Raw genomic sequence first — 27,277 nt, forward strand, 5'->3', positions numbered from 1 at the left:
AAAACGGGTGCCCCTTCACCACCCCATTTAATAATTGCTCTCACCTCTTGCACAGGTCACTCACACAAACAGCAACACACACACACAGCACCCCTTGAAGGAAAAGAAAAACAAATTTCCACATACCGCATCACACCTGGCTATGCAGGTATTTCCTAGTCAGATGAGGGACCAGGACAAAATCGCCAGCTTACAGTTTGTTTCAGTACTTCTAGGAGCACCACAGTGACACGCATAGATACATACACATTCATGTGTATGTGGAGAAAGACCCATTTACAATATCAAATGTACAGATACACATATGCACATCAAAATCACTTCAGAACTAGGCAGAATACAAATCATAAATAAACTTATATACACAGTAACTTACATGCCGGTTTTGCCCAAGCATACTCACAAATGTACACAAACACATATACAAAGATAATATTTACCTCAAGGTTTGACTGTGAAAAGTAAATAAGATTATGTGAATTCACAATAGTGCCTGACACATAGAAACCATGCTAATAAAGGTTACCTCCTGATTACATATATAAAAATACATATATTATATATATTTAAATTCGTATCCGACTCATATTAATATGCACCTTCAAAACAAAATTTCCTTTTCAGTCACTATGCAGAATATCATGGAAATTCTAGATTGTGGGAGACAATAAAAGAACCAGTAGTGTGGGGTGTGCTATTGTAGTGCAGGGGGAGGTGAGAAGAAATCCTGCTGGTAGGAGGCTGGTAAACAAGACTTTCCAGATTTCTTTGCTTGGGAAAAGACCTAAACTTGGAGGGAGTTGAGCTGATGAGTATTCTTGAGAGAACCAGCCTCCAAACACTCCAAAGGAGTTTCTGACATTATTGGGTAAGAAGGAGGGGTTGTCCTCTCTCATTAGCCTTGGGAGGGAGAGTCCCCAGAGTCTCAGTGAGTTCAAATCAACCAGAAAATCCTTTAGAGTATTTATCCTATAGTCCCATAGCTTGGAGAAAATCTGATTAACTCCACCTCCCCAGATGGGCTTTAGAGTGAAATGTATAGCTGGTTTCTAAGATTCAAATAAGGTGGGAAAACAGAGGAAGGAAAAACATGGAATATGAGTCAAAGCACAATCCCTGTGTGTAAACTTGGCTCTGCCATCAATTTGGAGCAAGCCACAGCTTTGTGAGGCTCAATTTCCCCAGCACATAAAAGGTGAATAAAACTGTCTCCTGTCCAGCTGGAAGAAGGTGTTTTTCTTCTCTCCCAAAAGGATGCCAGCCACAGCACTTCCCACTCAACCCTGGAAACTGCTCAAAGAATTTCTCCCGTACTTCCCTGCTGCGGTGACACTGGAGGGGGTCTTTATCCATCAGACTTCTTTTTGGATATTTCTTCTTTCTTTCTGGGGCCAAATATTATAACTTCAGAGCTTAAAAAAAAATCAGGCATCTGGTTCAACTCTTCCCTTTTAAAATGGTCAATTGAGCCCAGAGCATGTCTGAACTAGGAACTATCTGTTTTACTCATATACAACTGCATTCTTTAAAAATCAAGGCAACCCTTTGAGAGATCTCGAGAGATTAATTCCATAACCCTTCTCACCCCACCGCTTACACAGAAGGAAGCCTAGGGGTGGGAAGGGGATTGCGCAGATCTCGTCCAGCACTCTAAGCGTTAAATTCAACCCAGAGTCTAAAAGGCTATTGGCCTAATATCTGGAGAAGATCTGGTTTTCGTAGCCGCGGGCCAATGAACACCTCGAGTGGGAGGGTTTGAAGATACTAAGGAGTTTTCCCCCCCTTTTTTTTTCCTCTCAGCCCCCTCCCACCGGCTATCACCCCTCCCATCCCCCACGCCTCCAGTTTGTTAAATTAATGCAGTAAGAAAGTCTGAAGATCTGAAGGAGTCTTGACCAAGGGAAGATGAGCGAGCTCAGAAAACCGAGATGCATCTGAGGCGTTGGGCTCCTGAGCCCCGCGAGGTACCCATGGATCCCGGTAGCCCCTGAAACTTGCCCTGGGCTCTCTGACGCCTGCGGCCCCGAGCAATGGGACACCTTTTCTGCAGTGATCATAACTTATTCGGCGGGGACCAGGAAACAGGAATCTCAAGGCGACAGCAGACCAGCACCGAGGCAGGGGAACGAGATTCCGAGACTGGATTGCGATGCGCCAGCCTGGCACACTCTCCAAGATTTAACTGAAGGCAGCACCGTCAACCGCTTTCCCCTCGCCCCTAACAGCCTCAAGCCGGCCCAGAGCCATAAGCTCTGTTCTCTTTACCCAAGATGCTCGCCCAATCCAACGGTCCGAGACCAGCGCTCTGATCTCCACAGAAGATTTTTTTTCCTTGCATGGAGCTGGCCGTTTAAACAGAAAAACAGGGGTAAAAAAAAGGAAATATACCCACCCCCAAACGTGCCTCCCCAGCGCCGCAGGGAGCCAACAGACACGCTGGAGTTTAACAAACAGCAATACTCTTCGCGCTCCTGAAAAGCAGGGCTGGACGCTCTCCGTGGTGCTGAAACGCTTCGCAGCCGCCGCTGTCCGTGGTATCTACAGCCCCTCGCTCCTATTTCCCCTGGGGCTCTCCCTCCGCCCCCCTATTCCCCGCCTCCCCTTAACATCTGGATTATTTTTTTTTTCAATAGCGCTTTCTGGTTTTGTAAGTGCCAATTTGAAACATTTTTGCCCCCATAACTCGTGGACTACAAAGCACAAGGACCTGAAAAATGTACAGCTTCAATACTCTTCGACTCTACCTTTGGGAGACCATTGTATTCTTCAGGTATGCAATTTTTACTGACCACATCGCTCTGATGGAAATGGGGGGAAGGAGTACGGAGGCCGCCTCTGTCCGTGGTCCCAACATTTTGGGGAAGAGGGGTGCTGTATTCTGCTGCAATCAGGTCCTTCCATCCCCCGTCTTCTTTCTCCCCCCTCCCGCCCCCCGCCACCCCCCACCCTCCACCCCGCAGGGTGTCTGGCTTGTGCGTGAAGGTCTGAGACAGTCGCTGTTCTGGCAGCTGTTTGCCTGTTTCTTGCGGTTTGTTTGTCCTTCTGCCTGCTACACCCCTCACCATTGGTCCCCAGCCCCACTGCATGTTGGCTTTCACTCGGCTGAGGACTTTAAGGGGAAGCTTTAGGAGTTACTCAGTTTAATTAGGACTGCATTCTCCCTAACCGCAGTGCCGAAAACCTCAGCTTTCCCGTCTGGGAGCCAAGTGACAACTAGCGGTGACGGGGAAGGTTGCACTCAAACTCGCTGGACACAGAGCATTTCATTTTCTCTCCTTTTTTGCTGTTGTTTTCTTTTTCTGTTAGGAGGGTGGGGGAGTTACTAAGGCTTAGTACTTGGAAACAATAGTGTTATAACCTCAGTTTGTAAAGGCTTGAACTTGGGTACAGAGTGGATCTATTTAGGAACATACTGGGAAACATTTCCCTTTTGAAACTTTGACTGCCTCCTTTCCCCCATCCACCTTTCCAAACTCTGTTAGCTGCAGATCCTGAACTGATGAACAATTCTTGTTTGTTTTGTTTTTTAATTTATACTTATACCTGACTCAACAGCTGAATTTTCCCATTCACTTCTCTCAGGTTAAAATTTTCTGCCTGAAAGCTTGGCATTCTTATGTTAGTAGAAGTGAAAAGTGAAAAATCACCTCTTCAAGAAGCATTGAAATGGATAGCCCTTTTGTAAGTGGGTGAATCATACCATCTTCAGAGATGGTTATGATAAATTCCACTTATATGAATTGAAAAAAATTATTATTCTTCCATGACATGCAGGGATCATTAATCTTCCTCATTTTAGATGCCTGTTTCTCATATTTTACTGTGGCATTGGGTTAACAGTCATTTGAAAACCCCACTCCAAATTGTTTTTTTAAACAATTTGGATCACCAAATATTATCCTCTCCCAACATAAAACAGCAAATAATTTTTGTTTTATTACACTTCATAGGAATTGCTGGTTTGACTAATCTGTTGGTTGGTTTATTAAATGAATGACACCTCCCTTCAAATTGTAAGTTTCTATAGTTCAGCCTCTTTTCATGCCTTTCTCTTGAAATGAAGAAAAGGCATGCCCACTTCTTTGAGATGCCCAATGCTAAACCTTCTAATCTCCGGTTCAAATAATTATTTCGTAGGCCACAGAGTCCTGACCACAGATCAGAATGCAAATAGTCAAGAGAGTCAGATAGAAGGAAAAAGCACAACAACCCAGGACCTTGTGAAATGTATCAAAACATGGCTATGTTATGGGGGAAAGGTCAGGAAGTATTATATTAATAATATCAGATTCTTTCTCCCCTGAATATTTAATAGAACTACAAAATGTATGGAGGTTGGGCACTTTGTAACATTTGTATGCAAATTGATTCTGTGTTTGGTTTACAGGAGACAGAACTGAACCAGAGAGATTAAAGAGAAAATTAATAGGACCAAGCGCATCTTTCTCCCCCCACACACTCTTTTTTTCTTGATGAACAGTATGCAATGCTTGATTTGCCTCTCCCAGACACTGTCTTTCACAAAAGGGAGACTCAATCTAAAAGGTCTGCATTGTAGTCATTTTGATAAGGTTATGAATCCACTGTGTTAATTCTTCAACTAAGCTGGTGGTGGCCTATCAGGAAACATTATTCTACATCTCTTTCCCTATGTGTGTGAACACACACATGAGCTAAAATGGATGTGAGATACAATTCCATGTGTTTATAAGGAAAGAAGAGTTATAACTATGGAGAGCTGGAAAGGTGGTGGTACCACTGCACTTTCAAAATATAGGAATGGCTTCTTCATTAGGAGAGTAAATGTTCATTTTTAAAACATAATGCAAATAATGATTGAACTCAGGAAATTCAACAATTTTTCAGTAAGATTAAAAAAGATCACAAGGAAGTAAAGTGAGTAGATTATATTTGTTCAATTGGTATTTTCATTTCTAACTCACTCACTTTTAAAATTCTAGGTGAAAATACAGAAGCAGTAGAATGTGGGGACTTATTAGAATGTATGTGGGGGTAAATGGAGGATGGCAGCTCTCTAGCAGGTTCCATGTGAATAACCCCTTCTTCCCCAAGGGACAGGCACTATGTTGGAATGGCCAATTCAATTATCTCAGGCACCCAGATACTCTTTAGAATAAATGATGGCAGCTGCTCACCTTGTTGGGGAAATGGGGGACTAGGAAAGGCTCTCAATAACATATGTGTGCTACATCAGCACATAACCAGTGAAATGGCAATAACAACAGCAAAACAAACAAACAAAAACAACAATCAAGTGAATGAGACAGAAATCCCATATAGTACCAAAGCAGAGGAGAAACTGAGGCCTCAGAAAAGGAGATACGGGGTCCTGGAAGACAAAAAGTATTGCGTGCTCATCAATTGTGTCTTCATAAGATGGAGTGATTTGGCTGAAGTTCCTGAGCCAATATTTTAAAAACCTAGGCTTCTAAAATTCTGTAAGTGGCATTCTGAGAGTCAATAACCTAACTGTTTTCCTTTATTTTCAGTTGAGAATGGGGCCTTATATCCAGACTGGTCAAAAATAGTAGGCAGTATTGTTTTTAATGGTAGAAGCATGTTTCTTTTAAATGTCCTTTCAAGCCAAAGGCAACGTGGCTTTGATCCCCAGAGCCCTAACAGAGGCTTATGGCTGAGACTGGCCCAATGTAACTCCAAAATTATCTTGCCTTCTGGGCAACTCAAACAGACCCATGTTTCTTAAGCTCTGCGCTATTGACACTTTGAACTGGGTAATTCTTTGTTATGAAAGTGGTTCTGGGCATTGCGGGATGTTTAGCAGCATCCCTGGTGCTATTAGCACTCCCTTCCTGAGTCATGACCATCAAAAAATGTCTCCAGACATTGCCAAATATACATCCTTGGCAGAGGGGAGACAAAATTGTCCAAGGTTTCAAAGCACAATACAGAGTGACCAAATTTTTAGTCAGCTGCTCCAATGTGCTAATTATAATGAAGAAGAAAGTCTAGCTTCCTTGAGAAAATGCCCCTCATGGAATACGCAAAGTACCCTGATGAAGTAAAAGGGGACATAACATATGCTTGACAAGGGAATAAAAGCAGGGAGATAAACCAGATCTAATCCCTTGGTGGTTTTCCCAAAAGATGATCAGCTTTTCTTTAACGTGCTACCTCCATCTTCCATCCCAGTAGATGCTTCCTTGCACTGGGTTTTGTGCTGAATATGCCACTCAACTGCTAATAAAGGTCATCAAAACTTTGAAGGGAAGATGTTTCTATCCACATTAGGATCAAAAAGAAAATGACAAATACATTGTTTTATATCTCAGTCCAAAAAGAAAAAACACCTACCCAGTTGAAAGGTAAATGGGCTTTTCCTTGATGCGGCTCCTGTGGCTTCTCCATCTCCAAGCTTGTCAAGAAGGGCAGATGACTGTCTTGATCTTTTCCTTCTGGAAGGAGAGTTGTACTCTACCTTGAATCTTACCTGCTGCATTTTGGCATGCAGAATGTGTCTAGGGGTTTCTGAAATGGGTCAAGGACTTTTCCCCAAGGGATGAAGCCCCTTGGGCAAGTTTGCATTAGCATCAAATTGTCAATTGGTCTACTACCATTTTGGTCTTAGAAACCTTAAGAAAGAGAAAAGAAAATGTCATGTTTTTGCTCCTGAAGGACAGGTTGGACAGGGAACCTAGGCTGGTAAATGGACTTATGAATCAGCACATGACTCCTGCATATTTGCCAAATTCATAATGACCTAAGCAGAGGATATTTAGGAAATTGTTTTCTTTAGATTGCCTTAAGAAAGAGGTTATGGCCATGTGGTGCAGTGGAAAGAGAAGCTGGGCTATGATTTGAGAACTCCTGCCTCTAGAGTCCACTCTGCTTCTATCCCATAGCATGACCATAACAACTCTCCTCCTCTACTGGGGACTCAATTTTCTTACCAATCAACACAAATGACTGAATCGGACGCTTCTACGTTGTCTCCAGCCCCTGATGAGATATTTATCAAAGGCAGGGGCCCATACCACAAAGGTTCAGGATGAATTGGCTTCAGTGGTGACACTGCACTGAACTTGTTTATCATGTGCTTATGTGTCCAGTCCAAAACTAAGCACTCTGCAGGGACAGATGCCACAGTCCCCATCCTTGCAGAAAGGATGGACACCGCTCCCTTTAGAGGTACATTAAAATATTTTTTTCCTTCTTCAGAGGACCTACGGAGCTCCCTTTCAGGCAGCCTATGTGTGCATCCTGCAACAACATCACATTTATGTGGGCGTCATTAACTTTATTTCCTTCATCAGCTGGCAGAAGCCAGCATGATTTTTAAGATGGATGGCACTGTCTCCCTGCCTGGCCATCTTGACACTATTCTGCAGGTTTGCTTTAAACAAAGAGGCTTTGGCCTAAAGGGCAGGAGCCCTGGGATCTGGAATTTAGCTAGCGGCATGACCTTGAGAGGGCTCTATGACCTTTCTAGCCCTCAGTTTCCTCAGCTGTAAAATAAAGAGATTTGGCCAATCATGTTCTAAAATCCCTTTGAGCTGTGCCAGTTTCGGATATATTCTCCCGATCTCTTCCGTAATAGCACAGCTTTGGTTACAGCTACTGCAGTATAGCCACATCGAGGTATAGTCATATGGAGGTATAGTCAGGCTCAAAGGTCTGAAAGAATTGAGGACCTTACTAAGCAATTCACTTTTTGAAGAGTTATCCTGACCTGGACACAATTATTGACAGATCCTATAAATACATCAGTTTCTCCAGGAAATGTTTATTATGATGAGAAAACATGATGCCTGATCACTATACTCACAGATCTGAGGAACAGTATGAGAAAGAGACCAAATATTTCTATACTTTTTATCAATGATTCTGTTTGGTTCTTTTTTTTTTTTGCCTCATAAAGCCTATGTTTTTCAAAAAAAAAAAATTGTTTACCAGATACCATTCATCATTATCATGTTTTTCCCATCTTTATTAATCAAAGGTATATGTAACTGCCAGGAATACTAAATATCATGGGATGAGCTATGTCGCCACACTGAGCTGACCTAAGAAAAAACAAAAGTAAAGATATGTGATTCTTTTTAGTTAATCCAGAGAGCCTTGCCAGAAGTAAATATGCAGTTTGTTAGAGCCTTTGAAATGTTTAAAATGCACTCTGAGTCCTCATTACTATTTCATGAATCTCCTATGTACCCAGGGACCCCATATTGGGAAACATTAGATTTGATTTATTCTATATAGCTCCAAGAGAAGAATTGGAGTAAATTCACAGATTTTTTCAATGCACACATACAAATTCTGACTCAATGAAAGTGAGAACTTTCTGGTAGCTCTTTCAAATGGTAATGTGGGCTGCCTTAATGGTAGTGATTGTGACTGTTAGTGGAAGTGTGCAAGCAGAGACTGGATGTCCACCTCCCAGGAAAGACATAGAAGAAATTCAAGCTTCTTTTACAAATTGAGATTTGTAATTTGCAATTCTATTTTCCCTCCTTTCCTGATTCCCAAATTGCCATCTAGTCTTTGTAAGCTCTTCGAATCATGACATGAAAACCACTAACTGGGATCTTTTTCTTCTTAAAAATGGATTGGATAATTAATAAATTGGACAATGAACATACAAAAACCATGCAACAAAGAATTATTAAAAGGAAATCACCTTGATTATATAAAAGCCTGATTTTAAGAAATGAGAAGAGCCTCAGAATAAGCCAGAAAAAACTACCAGAAAATGCACTTGTCCATGGACAAGGCCACAGGCACCAGTGGTGTTCACAGGACTGACGGCCTCTCAGCCTTTAACTCCAGCTGTCTCCCTGAACCAACTCCCTGTAAAGCCTAACACACAAAATGAAAACACCATACAGCCAGCCAGCAAATTCATTTGGAAAGCACATTAGAAGGAAACAATGCCCAGAGATGCTGGGGAGGGGGCTAATCCACGCAGTGCCTATGGTTTGTAATGCAAGCTCTTATGAGAGGTGCTGAGGTCCCCAAAGCTTTTGAAACTCCTGACAAAGGATCCCTTTGTGGTTTTCTGAAGTTGATATTGTCCGAGTCTCCTGAGGCTAATTCAGTGCAATTAGATTACCACTCTCTGCCTTTGAATTGGGCTGTTTTTCAGTGTCCGTTGCTAAATTAGTTTACCGTCCTAACGGGGAACTGCCGACAGTCATTAATCCCAGCCGTGAAATGGGTAGCAGCTCTGGGCAGCATGATCTCTTGCCTCATATTCTGGGCAACTCAGAGGTACAAGGAGAACAAGACCCTGCTCCCTTTCTCACAAGTACATTCTCAACTCTTCTACCTGTTCACCCCCAGAGAATCATACTTTCTTTCAGAGTGTCTTGAGTATCAACAGAAACGGAATCTTGGGGTAGGAAGGATTCTTAGCTCTAGAATTCAATGGCTGTTAAAGTCAGCTGTGAGGGTCTTGCCAAAAGACAGATTCCCAAAAATCTGTTAAGAGGATAGAACTTATATTAAGTATTCTTACTGTAAATAACAACAGCAATAATAATAAACAAAAGAGCAAGAGGAAACTTTTGGGGGTGATGGATAGGCTTATGGCATAGATTGTGGTGACAGTTGCATGCGTATATACTTGTCTCTAAACTCATCAACTCCTAAATATGTACAGCTTTTCATATGTCAATCACACCTCAACAAAGTGGTTTTAAGAATTAAATGAAATAAAATAGATTCTCAAGATCATGTCAAACTACTGAAAAAGAATCGCTCAGAATGAGGATCCAGAAACCCATAATGTCAACAAGACTCTAACTCCATGCTTCAAACTTCAGTGTGTAGAATTACCTGAGGATCTCCTAAGATGCAGATTCTGACTCAGGAGTTCTGGGGTAGGGCTGAGTGTCTGCATTTCTAAAGCTCCCAGAAGACTGATGCTGCTGCTTCCTTGACCCAAAGGTTTGCACAGCAAGGCTCTAGATCATTCTGACCGAGAACCCCTGACATAGATCAACCCTTTTATTTTGCAGGTGTGAAGGGGATAACTTCCTCAAGTTTATACAGTGGGTGACAGAGCTCCCAAAGCTATACAGTCCCCAAACTTACTCCCCTACATGTCATCTATAGAGATGACACATACATCCTAACTCTGCCACCGCACTTTCTTTCCTTCAATCCTCTCACACTCTGTCCTTTCTCATAAACACACTCACCCTTCAAGAGGGTTCCTCAGGGAGCTATCCCTATCCCCAAATGGTGGCCTGGTCTCTGAAGTCCTGGTGCACCAAAAGCTCTCATTCACACAGCTGTGAATTCTATGTGATGCTAGATAAAGAGAGGGGGCACCCAGGCAATGGGTTTTAAATCTTGGCCCTGGGACACAGCAATGAGAGTGTCAGGATTGATAAAGGAGGTGAATCAAGATGGTCAGAAGGAGAGGGTATGTGGTTTCTTTCTCCAAAAATGATCTCACTTACCAGTCTTCCGGTGCACATTGTACTCTCAACCTTGCATAGCTAGAGGCTTGGTTAGAACTCTCAGATGTTCAGAGACCACTGCCACATTCTACCACCTGTGTGACCTCAGGACCATGTTCTTCCTTTTTCTCTATCCCTTTAACCTGTCAGCCTTTTCGCAAATTAAGTTAGTATTTTATACACCAAATAGTGCAACTGCTATGATCTTCAGCCTTTTGAGAGCTGCGTGTTTATTGCTGTGTGCTCCGTTCTGCAACATTCTCCAGCTCCAGAGGAATGCGGCAAGGCTGCTGCAATATGGCTGCCAGGCAGATTTGCAGTACTGTCCTATAAAAAGCACTTTACAGGTTATAGCATGTTTTATATCCATGATCCCATATGAGCTGCCCAATCACCTTAAAAATTAGATACAGGACAATGGTTAGTATTCCCATTTTAAAGCTGAGAAAACTGAGGCTTAAAGAAAAAAGGTGGTTTGCCTTTTGGTAACAGCAGGTGACCATGCAGTTATTCTCAGAGTAAAACCAGGATTCAAATACAGATCTCCTTGCTCCTCACTCACCATACTGATATTTAGAGATAGACAGATAGAAATATATTCATGAAGCCCCTTTGAGCTGGTACAGCTATCAGTCTAAAAACCCTCCCCCTCCACCCATGGATAACAGGGATGAAAAGAAACCTAGAAAAAAAGAGCTGAGAATTTTTCATCAGGCCTTTGATTTGACACAGCCTTATTCTTCCTACTCTTGGCCAGATAGAAATTTGTTTCTCTGTTCCTGATCATGTTTAATTTTACAATATATGCATACATTATCTTTTTCAGAAATTCTAATACTACACCTAAGCCTGAGATCCTCTCTGATAAAGACCTCTAGGTCCCTTTCAACTGTTATCCTTCTTGATAATTTTTTAATTCATATATATATATATATATATATAAAACATATACATTTCATACACACATGTATATAACTGTTGAAATATACAATTATTCCATGGAATCGTATTTTCTATATAATTTGAAATTTGTTTTGTCCACATATTAACATGTCTCGAGAAGCCTTACTTGTTGAAGCACACAGTTCTACTTCATTCTTTTAACCACTGCAGAGCATTTTATGTTATGGATGTCTCATTGTTTTCTAGCCATCCCCTATTGGTGAACACTTATACTTTTTCTAATTTTCCCACTGCAATCAGTGCTGCAATAATTACAGTGTACCTTCATCTTTATGAACACGTGGTATTTCTCCAGGTAGATAAAAAGAACAAGAAACGGAATTGCTGGGGCACAGAGCAAATCCATCTTATATGTTGATAGATACTGCAAACAGATATTCCTTTCTTCCTGAGCCTTCTTTTCTTCCTTCCTTCATGATGCCCCATCTCAGCTCCAACTTCAACAACTTATTAAAAATAATCATTAGTATTTAGTGAGTGTTTATTGAATGCTAGACACTATACTAACAACATCACATACCCCATCTCATAATTCTAAAATAAAAGTACTATAATGTTCTATTATAAAAGTACTATTCTTATCTCCACTTTACAGGTGACAAAACTGATACGTAAAGAGGCTATATAACTTGCCCAAGGTAAGACAACTAGTAAAAGGCAGAGCTAGGATTCAAAATTGGGTGTGACTGTAGAAAATACTCCTTTCACCATTACCCTGCCACTATTACTCTAAGAATGAACTAGGCAAGGGAAGGAGGAGACTCAACTGGATGAGAGAGATGAAAGATATGAATTTACCTCTCTAGAAAATCAAGAGCTAATCTCTTGCAGGTGGTTCTGGATAGCTGAAAAGTTATTAACATGCATCTATAAGCAGATAAGAGCTCTCAATCTCTATCCTTGACATAAAAGAGAAATTGCACCCACCCCCATCATAAGGTGTGTGGTTAAAGCTCTGTCGGGGTAGAGACAGTCAGCTACCAAGGGTTCTTTCTTCTTTGACCCACCTGCCTTGTAACCAAGATCATTTCATTGAGAAAGTCGTCTGGGATTGTGGGAGAGAATTGCTGACTGAGTCAGGAGGTCAGGAAGAAGGGCAGCATAATTTCTGGCCCAGGAACAGAATTTTTTTTAATCTTGGTCTTTATACTCAGACCAAAGACATTTTTAGCTGCGTTCTCTAACCCCCAGAAACACAGGAAAATCCCATCTCCCTAATCTTCTGTATGTGCTCAACCTCAAGCACTAAAGGTCTCACCGCATGCCCCAGATTTGCCACTCCCAAATAAGACCTTCAAAGTAGGTTTCTCATAACATCTCCAGGCCAGAAAACCACATCCAGCCCAGACGAGTCAGGGGGAGCAGAAAGGGCCAGCCCTCCTTAATAGCCATCAGCACCACACCTGACGTGGCTGTGGGAAATCCAGACAATGGGGTCTCAGACACCTGTTTCCAATAGCTCTCTGAATGACAACAGAGACATTTTCCAATGTGTCCCTACCAGTCCTATTGCTACTAGGGAAAAATAATACAATAGAAATAAAGTATCTTAATATCAACTCTTAAAATAGACCTGCTGGTTTGTCATTTTTTTCCTTTATTTTGTTTTTAACCTTATAAATATGCGTTTGTTGTAAAATATTAAACAGCATAGGAAGATATGCTTGAAACTAAAATATACATAAATCTTACTTCCTAGGATAAATCATTTAACAGTTTGATATTTGTCCTCCTAAATGATTTTAATAACATAATAATAACAAAAACATGAGTGCTTCCTATGAGCCTGACACCTTTCTAAGAGCTGGATAGAACTTAACCCATGTAACCTTGAGAACAATCCTATAAATCATATACTATTATCCATTTCATTGTACAGATGAGGTCGAATTATTTTCCTAGGATCACCCAGCTTGGAAGTGTCAGTGAGGGACTGGAATCCAGGAAGTGTGGCTTCAGAGAGCCTTTAGCTACTGTGCTACTGTAGTAAGCTGCTTCTGTTTTACAAAAATGACATTATTCTAAACACCATGTTCTGCAACTTCCCTTTTGCCACTCCGCAATACCTCGTCAGTGTGCATACGGATCTACCTCACTCATTTTTGCAGCTGTGCTGCCCTTCTCTTGAAAATGCCAGGTTTTAATATAATACAAAACTTTTAGCTTGCCACACACAGCCCTCACTGCTATTTCCAACTCCTTTACCTCACACAAACTGAATTCCAACCCAAAATGGATTTCCTAATGTCTATAAGCAGTACGTCCATAAGTCTCACCTTTGTATTTTAGCTCACGCTGCCCTCTATACTCTCCATCAATCTGGAAAAGCTCCCCCCTCACTCTGCCTTAAAAGACACATCAACCAGCTCTAGGCTCACACTCATCTCATTTTGAATCCTGCCTATGTTACTTCCTTCCTGTATGGTCTTGGCAGTTTGCTCAATCTTTCTGAGCCTCAAGTTCCTCATCTTAAAGACTGAAGATAACAGCTTCACTGATAGATTCATGAAGTCCCACTTCAAATACATTTTCCTAGCAGAGCACAATCCCTTAACAAATGATGATTTTCTCTCCTCTCTGAGATGCTGTCCATGCCTGAAGACCCATCTCTAGCATCACTTCCTCCGTGAATTGTTGCTGGCTTGCCTCTATGCCTAGCCTCAGCTGGGAACTGGCTCTCCTTCCTAAATCCTCTTGGAAATACAGGCATTATCCTTAGTACTCAGTTTGTTTAAAGTGACCTTACATATATGTGGGTGCCCTTCTAGCTTTCCTGTTGCATTGTAAGCCCCTCAAAGATTAGAGCTTAATGAATTTCTTGATGCATATGAAAAGCAAAAAGGAAGAAAAGGGAAACATCTCCTGGTGCGTTCCAGAGTTTTCAGCTTACTCCACTACCCCCTCATAGATAATGTCATCCCAGGTTTCATGTATATCAGACACTCAGTGTTTGTTAAATCAAATTGCTTTGTCCCCACATGCCTGCTCTCATCCTCCTGCTATTGGCTCTGCAGAAGCCCAGGACCTGAAAGATTCCAACCAAAGAACCCTAAAACCTTGCTGTATCACACCATGACCCCTTTCTGCTCCAAGAAATGAGTCACAGTGAGAGTGTGAGCTAGATATGGCAGCGCAGCCCTGGCTCTGTAGGTGTTGCAGTAAGTTGCTTGCTCGGCCTTACCCTTGCTGTCTTATAGGTCATGTCCAAACTCTGGGCCTCTCAAAACGTCTGAGCCATTGCAGACAAGGTTGCTCTTTACCATCACCAAGTCCTACAGAGAAGCCCCTTCCATAAGACAAGGCAAACTTTCTAAAATAATTTTAAATGTAAAGAGAGCTTGGACTTTCCTCAGTTAAAGGTAGTTTCCTCAGTGTGACCTAAAACATATAGTAGAAAAAAAAAAAAACAGTCTTCACAGAATCCAAGTAAAAGATTGCATCATGCCCAGAGAAAGGGTGCTTGAATAAGTTTATTGAATACGCCTTGGAATGTAAAAGCTATACCTACTGAAAAAAGAAGGTGATATGGCCAACAAAAGATGTAATGCTCCATGCTGCCTCAAAATCTGACAGTCTAGATATTAGAGCAAGATTTTTTTCTCCCTGCAAATACTGCTCTAACTTTGTAACTAGTCTCAGCTTTTCCATGCCCAAAATGAGATGGAACTATGTAAAGCCTATGGGTCATTCCAGCTGTCATTGCCTAATTCTTAAATTAAGCTGGCTTATTGAAGACCCAGCAGTTCAAAAAACTCTGGCTTGGGAATCAATAATACATATCCTGAAATCCTAGTTATACCGCTTGTTCTGTGTATGCCTTGGAGCAAGATTGTTTCTAAAATTGCTAAGCCTCAGTTTTCCTCATCTGTTAAATGGGAAGGATAATCATCCCTTCCTGACAGATTACCATAGTATTAAATGGGAGAGGGCATATAGATAGTTGGCACTGTATATAGCACACAGCAATTGTACAAAACAGGAAAACCACTCGTACTATAATTAAAGTAGGATAGGTGCGAAGTATTGTACAAACATACAAAAGAGCCTGATTAACTCTGTCTGGAGGTGGGAGACTGTATAAATTGAAGACATTTCACAGGACTGAGGACAATTAAACTGGGCTGTAAAGAATGACTAACTTACCAGGTAGGCAAAGATTATCAGGAGAGTGAGGCAAACAAAGGAAAAAGGCTTACAGAACAGTTAAGCTGAATGATGTTGAGCTCAAGGCCACTGGGTAGGCTAGGCATCCACCCTGTTAGGTTGACACAGCCCAGTTCTGCTCTGTCCTATTCTCTCCCAGTGGGCTTTCTATCACTTAGAAGCCCATTTGAGAGTGGATAATATGTTCAGCATCCAAAAAACATTTATTAATTCCTATGATAAGCAGCAGTTGTTCTAAGTTCTGCGGATAGATACATTGATGAACAGAAGAGTCATGGTCCCTGCTCTAACACACCTTAACTTCTAATGGGGGGATACAAACAAATAAACAAATTGGGAAACTATGGAATTGCAAGATCTAGTAAGTGCTATAAACCCAATAAATGAGGAGAGTGTGCCAGAGAACAGTCTACCATCGAGTCCGCCGTCAGGGCGCCTACACTTTCATACATGTCCGTTGTTTCACTTAAGCCTTATATGATATAAGATGGGCAGCTTGGAGCGGACTATTTCTTCTTATAGTTGAGGAAACTGAAACCTTGAGAGGAAAAAATGATTCATTCAAAGTGCCATGGCCAGTTAGTACCATGGGCAGGCAGCCTCATTCCACGCAGAAAAGTCAAAAATGGCCAGGATGAATGACTATAAGGAATGGAGAGAGAAGGGAAGGCAAATAGTAAAACAGTCTGTAGAGTAGGATCCCATTTTTATCTTTTATATGTATTAATGTTCTTATATGGGGAAAAAATTCTACAGAAATGGACTGAAAACTGTTTATAGTTGTTATTATCTCTTGAGAATGAGACCATGGGGAACTTTTATTTCCTGCATTAAATATTCCTGTAATACTTGACTGTTTTAAAATCATGTATGCTACTTCTGAAAAGCTGGGAAAAAATTTTTTAATAAAGAGGATGCCAGAGAACACGGGCATTCAATCAAACTTAGAGCCCACCTTAATAGAAGGCAACATGTACCAGGTAGGAAAGAAAGACATTTGGAGACACCCAAACCAGTGCCATACTGCTATGTTTTCTCTAAGTAAAAACCAGCCTAGAGGCTGAAACTATTTGGTGTATTTAGAAGAATTTTCAGAACAAATGGAAGTTGGTTTTCCCACAGAAGTCCTTGTGCTGGAAGCAAATGCCACTGGAAAATGGAAGGCTAGAGTTAACATTATAGAATTGGGTGCTCAGGGCAATGTGATGGATGATAAATACCCTCATCAGGATGACTGAAGCCCTACCCAATTCACTGTGCAATTTCATAAAATACTCCTACTCATGACAAAAAATAAGTTAGATGGAAAGAATTATATGTCCCAATTCCTTCAGTACCCAGGGAGGAACTGTGGCCAGAGGGAAGGAGATTTGTCCAAAGTTGATAGTAAATTAATGTCCAGCCCAGACAAGAACTGAGAATTCCAAGCCTCTTATCACCATGATAACTTTCCCTAAAATCAAATCAGAGTTCCACCAGTAGTGTACAAGATACACTATCATGGTACAGAATAATTGTCTCTTATTTTATTTTACTAGGGACCAGAATTTATTAATTCCATTATGATATTGATAAATTTTAAGACTAAAAATCAAACTAAAAGTAAATAACAGTACATAAATTGGGCATAACTCATGAGATGATGATATGCAAGTGATTTTGGTTTGGAGAATATGGTACTCTATCATCATTTAGACACTACCTTGGAGAAATTGGAAATTATCAGAAGGACTTCTTAAACTGGATCAGTTCTGAGGAAGGCCTAACTTTAAGTTCCAATAGCTTCTTCTCAGGGTGAGTCACGAACACAGTCTGCAATTTGAATTCAAATAGTTGGAGAAAAGATGGTGCATTTGGGACGCATTCAGCAGGCAGAGCACAACTGAGATCAGGTCACCCTTTGCGTAATTTGCTGAGCATCTATTTGAGCTATATTCATGGTTTTCTTTTCCCTCCTTATGTTAGAATGACATCTGTGACTCTCAACCCTTCTCCTTATGGACAGAAATTCCTCCGAATGACATTTACAATTAATAATACTAGCAAATATGAATAACATATATTTAGAACCTACTATACGCCAGAAACTTTCCTTAAAACTTGATATATATTAGCTATTTCCTAGCAACCCTATGAAGAAAGTACTATGATTATTTCCAGTTTGTAAACGAAGGGACTACGGCAGTGGTCTTACCTATCTGGGACCCCTTTAGGGCACCTTGGCAATCCAAGTTCAAAGTCTTCATATGGAGAAAGACAATGGACAAACCCCTCCAAATACGTGGTGGAGAAGGATGGAGAAAGTAGATAGAGATTCTGAGGAGGAAAATTGTGGGGCTCACCCCAAATCACAGCCACAATGGGAAGAGCTTGACAGCACACTTCCTCTTCAATTCTTCTACCCAAAGTCCTGATTTCCTTTCCATTTATCATTAAGGGATTAAGAAGAAACCAAAGAGAAGAAAAAGTATTGAGCAAGAAATAAAATGAACAATTAAAAAAAGCAACAACAAAGCGGGGAGAAATGTGGAGATAAGCAGAGTAATAAATAGGGAAAAGCACTCAACTCAGGGCTGCTCTGGGTTCCACCAAGGACTCACTCTGTGAATCGCTTTCTCTCTCAGATATGCATTCTTCTCATCTGTAAAATGAATGAGTACACTGTACTAGAGGACTTCTAAGATCTCTCTCAAACATCATCCTAGGATTCAGAAACAAATGAAGGAAAAAGAAAATGTAGAGAAACCAGAAGGGGAAAAGAATGTAGGAGGGAAGAAGCAAAGGTTAAGGAGGAAAGATAACAGGAGGAGAAAACAAGAGGAGAGAGAAAGGAAGACACTTTCCAAAGCAGTTGGAATCTGCTTACCCTGTTGAAAGAAAAGGAAGGATCGTCACATCAAGAATTCCAACAATATAAGCTTTCTCTTCATGCAGTTAACTCCATGTCCCTGGTGGTGGGACCCATGACTGATGTTGGTAGGAGCCTAGGCTGATGTCTACAGAACAGAGGCCTGAATGGATCCCTGGGAGGAGGCAGGATGCTGCCTTGTTCTCATAGCCCAGGAAGGAAGGCTGCCGAGAGAGCCCTCCGAGGTATAGCCATCATCCACCTCTTCCTCCTCCAGGCCAGATAATGGATAAAAATTATTAGCATATTCCCAGGCTCTGGGGAAAATCCTAGGGAAATGACTAGAGAATTTGCCCAAGGTAGCCACAACTGCAACATTATAGCATTGTGCCTGCTGGAAAGTATCCTGGGAATCATCAAAAGGAGAAAATCCCAGGCAAGAAAGAGACCTTCCAAGGTCATCTTCTCCATCTCCTGCCTCTGAGCATCCCTTTCCTGATTGCCCAGGGGGCTAAAATCCGAACCAAAAGATTTAGCACAGAATGACACTCAGTCCTATCAGCCAATCTTTTCAAAAATATCTGACCCATCCCAGGTCTTGAGACCTTCATAGACAAAGACAGTGCCTCCAATTGGTTGAACTCTTTAATGTACATGGCACAGTGCTGGGCATATAGTGGGCTCCTTAAACCCATCTAATATTTGATCCATAGGGTGACATGGTTCTAACCTTTCTCCCAATAATGTCTCTTCTATTGCTTAACATTTCAGTCTAAACATTCTTCCTTTTGTTTATTCCACTGCCCCTGTTTTAAAGTCCAACCTGTCATTTGCCTGAGGGGACAGAAATTAGCATGTACCTGCCACTGCAGAAGTGAAGTAAAGTATTCACCCAGGAGGTGACCTCTCAAAGTCTAAAATTTTCCCCAATGAAGAGGTGAGTAGACAGTGTCACCAAATAAATGAGAGCCCCAGACACAAATAGAAAGATCGTAGATAATTCTTCACTTAACATATAAAGAGCAACTTCTGTATACCAGCTTCTTGGCTAAACAATTTATCTGTATTTCTTTTGTACGTCTTCTAAAATTAGACCATATTCTCAGTTTACAGATGAAGAAACAGGCTCAGAGAAGTTAACCAACTTTTAAGAACACCCAAATAAGTAATAAAGTGGCAGTTCCAGCCCACTCCTCAGCTGTCATTCTTATAGCATGGTACTGAGCAGTAGTTCAGCCTCTCCTTGAATACTTCCAGTGACAAGAAACTCATTATCTACCTAGGCAGCTTGTTTCCTTGTTGGGTGGCTCTAATGGTCTAAATATTCTTTCCTCACATCTATCAGGCAGCCACCTTACTCTTTAAAAGTCGTACAGGCCTTCCCTGGTCAGTGGGCTGTAGAAGGTACTCAAACTATGGAATTAGAAAGACCTGGCTCCATTCCTACCCTTCCACCTATTAACCATGTAACTTTCAATCAAGTCACTTCTGCCTTTGTGCTTATTTCATCATCAGTACAACAGGAACAAAAAGACGTACCTCATACAGTGTTTTGGAGAAATAAATAATATTTGCAAAGCTCAGTGTCTGGAAAATAAAAATACTCAAGAACATTATTTAATTAAGTTGGGTCCCTCTTTTCCCTACAGCTCAACGGACTGATCCCTTCTGCCTAAGCCTTCTCTGAGCCAAACACCCACAGAGTCTTTAATTATTCCTTACAGGTCAATTTCAAGTTTGTTTACCAGCCCAATTGTTCCCTTTTGGACCTGCTCCAGCCTGTTAATGTCCCTCTTAAAATGCAGGACCTACAACTAAATATAATAAATTAGCCAAGATTTGAAGTACAGCACACTCCGGTATCACCTGCATTCCTGATTCTTTCAGTCTTTATATTTTTCTGAAGTTCTTAAGAATTATTAGGTCAAACTTAGGCTGGCATAGGATTTTACTGCACATTATTTGAACCTTATTTTTATTTGTAATAATTGCTAACATAGTAGGTGGCTTCTCTGTGCCTGGCACTGCAGTTCTCACTTGACATGTATTTTCTTACTTTGCCCAACAATTCTAGAAAGCATCTTATTATTACCCTTATTTTACTGATAAGGAAACAGATTTGAAGGTACTAAGTGACTTGCCTAAGATCACACAGCTAATAATAAATCAGAACCGGCTAACAAACGGCATAATCATATTTGAGTCCACCAGGTTGTCCTACCCCTCATTTTGAGTATTTAGGGAATGCTTACAAAATGTAAGTACTTTCAGAGATTTAAAAAAATGAATATGACACAAGCAGAAGACATATGCAGGACAATTTAACAGAAAAGGAAATGCAAAGCACGAAGCGATGTTGGGCTTCTGAACAATCTGTCACTAAGAGCTCTTCTTCTCCCCTCCAGCACGTTCTAGTGTGTACAATTTCATGGGCAACGTGAGTCAGTGGAGAAAAAGGGAAAAGGTGGAAGCAGTCACCTCTCTCCTTTTCAACTTTTACTTACTCACCGTTGCCTTCAGCCCTTGCCCCTAGCACACTGCCTTATGAAGAATTAATTTTCGGTGAGAGCCAAGTAGCTGGTCCTGGGGGTTGGGAGGGGCTCCTTTACTCTGGTATGGCCTTTCTACCTCAGAAATATTTCTAGCTTTGACTCAGCAATTTTGCTTCTAGGACATGAATAGAGGTTTGTGACCAAGGGGGTTTTTCCTGCATAATTTATAATAACTAAAAATTGAAAATAATATAAATGTCCATCAATTGTGGGATAGCAAAATGAATACTAATTTTAAATGGCTGCATATGCTAGCCACACACCGCCATATGCAGTCATTTAAAATTGTGTTTCTAAAGGTTTAATAGCAATAGAAAATGCTCATTTAGAGCCTTGTCAAAAAAAAAAAAAAGAGGAAACAGCACTGATTATAATCTGTAGAGGAAAAAATACCTAGAAGAAATGTAGCGATATGTTAACAGGTAGATATCTAGATAATGGGACTTCCAGGTGGGTTTTAATTTTTTTCCTTGAACCTCATTGTATTTTTCCAATGTGCATTTTTTGCTTTAATCATCAGAGTAAAATGTTATATTTTTTTTTTTGAGAGTTGAAAGAATCTGGTCTGAAGGCAACCAGCCAGCTTGTGAAAAATAGTTTTTGCCACTGGACATTTTCCATCTGTGCAGCAGCAATTACTACTCCGTTACCATCAGATCATCTTAATCCTATTGATTGAAACGCCAAAGTAATACTATTAATTTACTGCTTAACAGATAAAGTGCTAAAAGCATAGTAGAAGAACTACCTGAAATTTCTGTGGTACCCTTCTAGGGTCAGAGTAGGTGGCCTCTGGAAGTTCATATATTCATCCCCCATCACAAAGCCTAGATCCGCCAACTCTTTTTGAATAAATAAAAATTGTACTGAACATTTACACTGTGCCATGCACCAAAGTAAGATTGTAAAAGAATACTTATTCCTTAGAACAACCTTATGACCAACAACTACTATCATCCTCATTTTACAGATGCAGAAACAAAGATTTAGACAGAATAAGTAACTTGTCCAAGACCGCACAGCTAGTAAAAGGCAGAGCCTGGATTTGATGCCAGAGTTCATGTGCTTAAGCCTGGAGCATGCCCGGTTTCAGCCAAAAAAAAACATGTTCTTACGCTTTCCTTCTCATTATTTTAAATAGTAATTCAAAGTTAGGGCCGGAGCTATCTACACTCTGTGGATGAGGAAGCTGAGGCTTACATGTAGTAAAGGACTTACCCAAGCTCATACAAGGAAGAATTGCAATGGGTAGAAATCAAACCCAGAAACTCTGACTCCACATCCACAGCTTCTTTGCCTCTGAGACATGCAACAAGCCTCAGAAAGCAGTGGAACTCAGGACCCCTTTGGTTCTCCTGTGCGTTAGAAAGTTGTGACCTGCTGGAGGATCTTGAAGGCATAGGGTAAAAAGGACAGAAATCCCAAGAACAGAAGAAAACCTCAGCAAGGACCCTAGAGATCCTTTATCCTGAAAGGGTAAAGGGCATTGGTCACAGAGCCTTGTTGTTTCCTCATAATCCATCACTCTTCCTTCCATCTCATTACGTCCCACAGGGTGTCACTGATATTCTTCCTGAATTCTCCTAAGTAAATATTCCTTCTAGAAGCTTATACTAAACCACAGCAGAGTAGAAACTTAAAACCATGAATATTTGAATTGAGTGAGCTGTTGTAGCAGATTTGAACAGCTGCTCCAAAACTTATGCCAAAATTTCACCTCAGTTAGATTTATGTATCCGTTCTGCCGCTAAGTCACCTTGATCAAGTCAGTCAATCTCGCCAAGTCTCAGTTTTCTCATCTGAAAAGTAGAAAAGAAAATGCTTGATGTTTCATAAAGTCGTTGGGAAGATTAGAAAGCCTGTATGGAACAGTTCTTAACTGTGTATGGCACCTAGAAAGTATTTGGTCATTGGTAGTAGCCTTTGCTATTCTCAGTTAATCTCTGAGTCAGTTTTCTTATCTATAAAATGGAGATGATTGTCTTGCTGGGGTATAATATACATTTATTAATTTATAGCAGGTAATCAATGAATTTTTTTATGCACAGGATGACCAAATCTCATAATTCTATGACTCTGCTACTCAATTCTTGCCCAAGTCTTTGGAACCCGCTGAGTGAAACAAAGAAGTTCCACCCCACTGAGCATAGCTGCAGCTCTGCCTCTGTCTTAGAGGATTCTGGGGAATCAACAAAGGCTATTTAGAGAGCATTATTAGAGCCCTGGAGCATCCTTAAAACTCTGCATTTACATGCAAATACCCACTTCAGCTAAACCCTATCAACTCACAGTTAAGTGCTCGCTTTCTGAAAACCAGTCACTCTGTTTATTAAAGGCAGCTTCAGGTTTTAATCCAAATTGCCCTTTCTACAATTTAAGATCATTCTTCCTCAGTGCCTTGTGAGGATTGTTTATTTTCTGAGCATCCTCCTTTGAATCATAGTCTTTGGATGCTTGAAGACCACACACATCCAAGCTCCACTACTATGAAACCTCTGTTTTCTCTGGGATAAATACTACAGTTTTGCTGATGCATTTCCTATGGTTTCATTGCACCTTGGCTTTTTTTCACTATGAGTTTGAACTAGTATAGTCTTGGAAAGGAAAAGTGATATGTTTTTTCTAATGGGCATGGATATTAAAGCACTTATGTGTTCTAACATAAGTTTTCTCCTACTAGTTTGAGAGCCCCTGGAAAGCAATGGTTATTGCATGTTCATCATCAATATAGTTAAGAGAGAAGTCTGTAAGGTCAGGTGAACCTGGACAAATTATTTAATCTCTATGAACCCCACTTTTCTCATCAGAAAAACAGAGATACTTATACCCTAAGCCAAAGGATTATTTTGGGGATTAAATATTGCAAATAAACCTTTTGGTGTAATGCCTGGTACAGTACTTTATAACCCCTCGATAAGGGCTGGCTGTTACTATTTTATTTGTAGCCTCCTCTAACACCTAGTACAATCTCCATCGTACAATACACACTTCATAATTATTTTAAGTAAGTAAACAAATGAAATAATAATTTAATGCTATCTAAAATTAGATTATCAGTATCTAAAATTACCTAATGAATAAAAAAAGTTGACCTGAGAAATGAAAGTTTATTTCTTCAGCACCTGTAAAAGTACTGTGACCTTTTCCCATTCAAACACCCACAGTTGGTAAAGGCAGGTAGTATTTTCAAGATGAGCAAACTGAGAAAAGGGTACAACAAAAGGCAAGTTAACTACAGAGAAAGTGTGATAGAATTGATGAAATAAACAGTCAAGAAGGTTTTGTCCATACCATGATTGTTCTGGGCAATGGCCAAAGAGTCAAGCAAAAGATAACCCAGACCAGACCAGGAGCCCTCCAGTTAGGTTGTGGCTCTACGATCTGAGACTGAGCAGGCCTCCTACCTTTCAGTTGACCCTGAATGTCATCATCTGGACATGGAGATGCTGTCCTGGGGCTGGTATGAGGATCAAATGTAGTGATGGATTTAGAAATGCCATAAAAACTGAAAGTGGTACTGTGTGCAAGTGGTTATCAATTACATTATTCCCAACCTATTATTTCCAATTCCCAGAGCTCCAGAATTCTCAGTTGTAATTCAAGAGTCACAGAAACATTTATATCATGAACCAGAGAGGCTCCTCACAGGGACTCTGCAAATCACTATCACTTGGAAGAGTCAATAAATTATAGTAATTTATACCATGGGCTTCAGAGACCAGTTGGCTCATGGGGTTACCATTTGCAAACTGCATAACCTCAGCCAAATTTTCTGAAAATTGAAAGTGTCAGCTTCCTCATCTGTAAAATGGGGATAATTATGTCATCTTCATGGTATTGAGAAGAGATTAAATACAGCGAAACATATAAAGTATCAGTGAATAGTAGCCATTACTGTCATTAGCTAATATCATATCTTCATTGTTTTTTATCTGATTGCTATGTCTCCTCAATATCTATATCCCCAGGCCTTTGCAACCTCAAATGACCAATTCCTGCTGATTAATGCAATCTTTTTTCCCAAAACTTTCTGTCCAAAAGCCTGGGCTCCATTTTCTGCAAAGACACATTTCTCCAGTGAGATTTATCTGATTAAAAAGAAAGCTGCATTGAAGGTAATGAGAGCCATTTGCTCTTCTGTCCAACTCGTGGGATGCATGCTGATTACATAGGGCCTGCTAAGAGCTTTCACTCAGGAACAGTAAACCCCACAGGCCTGTTCTTCAACACTCAAGCCTCTGAAGAATCCCCCTGGATTCTTCACACTGTACCTCATCTGAGGGCCACTTGATGCCCCCAGACTTAAGCCAAGCATTCTTTCACCGTAGGACCAGACTGCAGAATAACACTGAAGGTCAGAGGCATGGAAAAATGTTCCCAAGTGAGATATATAGGCACAGCTGGGGCAAAGTGAGATGACTGTGGTAGAATTATAAATAGTGACATAAGGAAGCAGGAATGTGGGGTTTATGCACAAATAAACCTAGGTTTGACCTAGGCCAGTGGTCCAAGACGTTTCATGTGAATACTGCTGAAGGAAATGATTTTTTTTCTCTTATTTTTCTGCCTTATATTTTCTCTGAGGACATTAAATATTTTCCCCAGGGGCTGAGTGTGTAACGGCCAGAGTTTAGGACTCTTTGGACAGCAGTCAAATCATATCACTGATGCCAAGTAATGCTGCACAGCTAAATTAAGCTTCCTCTGGAATTCCAGATATAGATCATCCATTTAACAAATATTTATTGAGCTCTGACTATGTGCCAGGCTCTGTACTTCATGAAAACCATGTTTATTAAGAACCTGAAAAGACATTTGTGAAAATCATGCTTTCAGGGTCTTGTCTATATAACACCTTGATTGCCCCAACTCTGAGAAAAAGGAAGGTTATAGAGCTGAAAGTTGGGCTTGAACCAGAAAAGACCAGGGCTGCCATGACTCTAGCCTTCACAGATGCACATGGAGTAAGGAGAAGAAAGATGAGAAAAAAGAAAACATCTACATAATATAAACAAATACAGTGTAGAATGCCAGAGTTGGACATATCAAGTCACAAAACTGATTAAGCCTCAATTTTCTCACCTGTAAAATGGGGACAGGCATCCCTACCTCTCTGGCTGTTTGAGGGATAAAATGAGATAAAATATGTAATGCGCAATTCACAGTGCGCATTAGGAGCAGCAGGTGCTCAATTAATGTTGTTTCTTGCCACCAAACAAGAAAAACAAGAAGCTTTTTGAAAAAAAGCAGATGTTGTGAGAGGTAAAGACCGCCTCATTGGGAGAATACATTTGATAATCTACAGGAAATCTTACCCTGTAGACCAGACTTGGGGATTTAGGATGTGGTAGCAGGGCTAGTACTAGGGTGAAGTAGGTGAAACACAAAATTTAAGGAAGTGCTCACTCTCTGGTCCCTGTAAGTACAGGGTTGGCATTTATGCAAACCTGGGATTGAGTGCCTCCTTCTATTTTGCTAGGTACCTCATTCACCTTTCTCTAGGTGGCCCTGCTTTATGGGGATACATACAATAAGGCAGGAGAGTTAGTGAATGGAAGGCTATCCAGAGGAAAACATGGGAATTGATGCTACAGTGTACATGGGATCCCTAGAGGACCAGACATCCTTAGGGGCAGAGGCAAAACCAGATGGGATTTTAAGGTTTAGCCCAACTCTAAGAATCCAGGATTTTACCTTGCTACAAGAAGAAAATCATGTTCAAATATATGCGCTTCTTACTCAGATAAGGGCTCCTTATAGGAAGCAGTAATAACTGTGGGAGGCAGGACAGGAAGGGTGAGGGGTGTCTCGTTCCATAAGACTCTGGGGTGAATTGGGCTCAGGGCATGCCAACTGTGACATTCTGTTCCCAGGGGTGCTTAGCAGATCATGAAGTGACAGTAATAAAATGTCAAGCACTCCCTGGTCAGTCTAAGCCCCTTGCTGCAATCAAATAAAATCAGAATTGCACAGCTGGCTGGAGGAAGCCAGATGCTGACCTGATGATGCAACCCAGGCAAAGCTGAGGGTGACCAGCAGGGCCCAGGCTGCACGAGCCCCAAGTTCCGTGGGGTCAGAGCCAGGGATGGGAAACTGGCTCAGCCCCGAAAGCCAAGTGTGCCAGCCCAGCTCAGCCCCACCTCTTCCCAGAAGCCCAGGACACCCACCTCACCTCACCACCCACCATTTCTTTTTCATTTAGAAAAAGATAGCCCACAGGCAATGGGGCAGGAGAAAGCTTTCTCCCTCAAATACACAACTTGAAAATGGCAAATGTTGGGTCTTTCTAAAAGCACACAGAGACTACA

At 41.0% G+C, this 27,277-nt stretch overlaps 1 protein-coding gene across 2 annotated transcripts in view; it reads left to right on the forward strand.

Moving 5' to 3' along the window:
- The first annotated feature begins 1,620 nt into the window (after positions 1–1,620).
- GLRA1 (glycine receptor alpha 1) overlaps positions 1,621–27,277 on the forward strand; it is a 113,009-nt gene continuing 87,352 nt past the window's right edge. The window contains exon 1 of one of the 2 annotated variants that reach the window (XM_032259822.1): positions 1,621–2,770. In XM_032259822.1, coding sequence (XP_032115713.1) covers positions 2,715–2,770 — 56 coding nt within the window. In that variant the 5' untranslated portion in view covers positions 1,621–2,714. The remainder of the gene's footprint in view (positions 2,771–27,277) is intronic. The other variant, XM_032259823.1, reaches the window with a different exon arrangement.

This window comes from Sapajus apella, unplaced genomic scaffold (genome assembly GCF_009761245.1).
Source record: "Sapajus apella isolate SASKATOON/1434 unplaced genomic scaffold, GSC_monkey_1.0 scaffold112, whole genome shotgun sequence".
Classification (NCBI taxonomy): domain Eukaryota; kingdom Metazoa; phylum Chordata; class Mammalia; order Primates; family Cebidae; genus Sapajus; species Sapajus apella.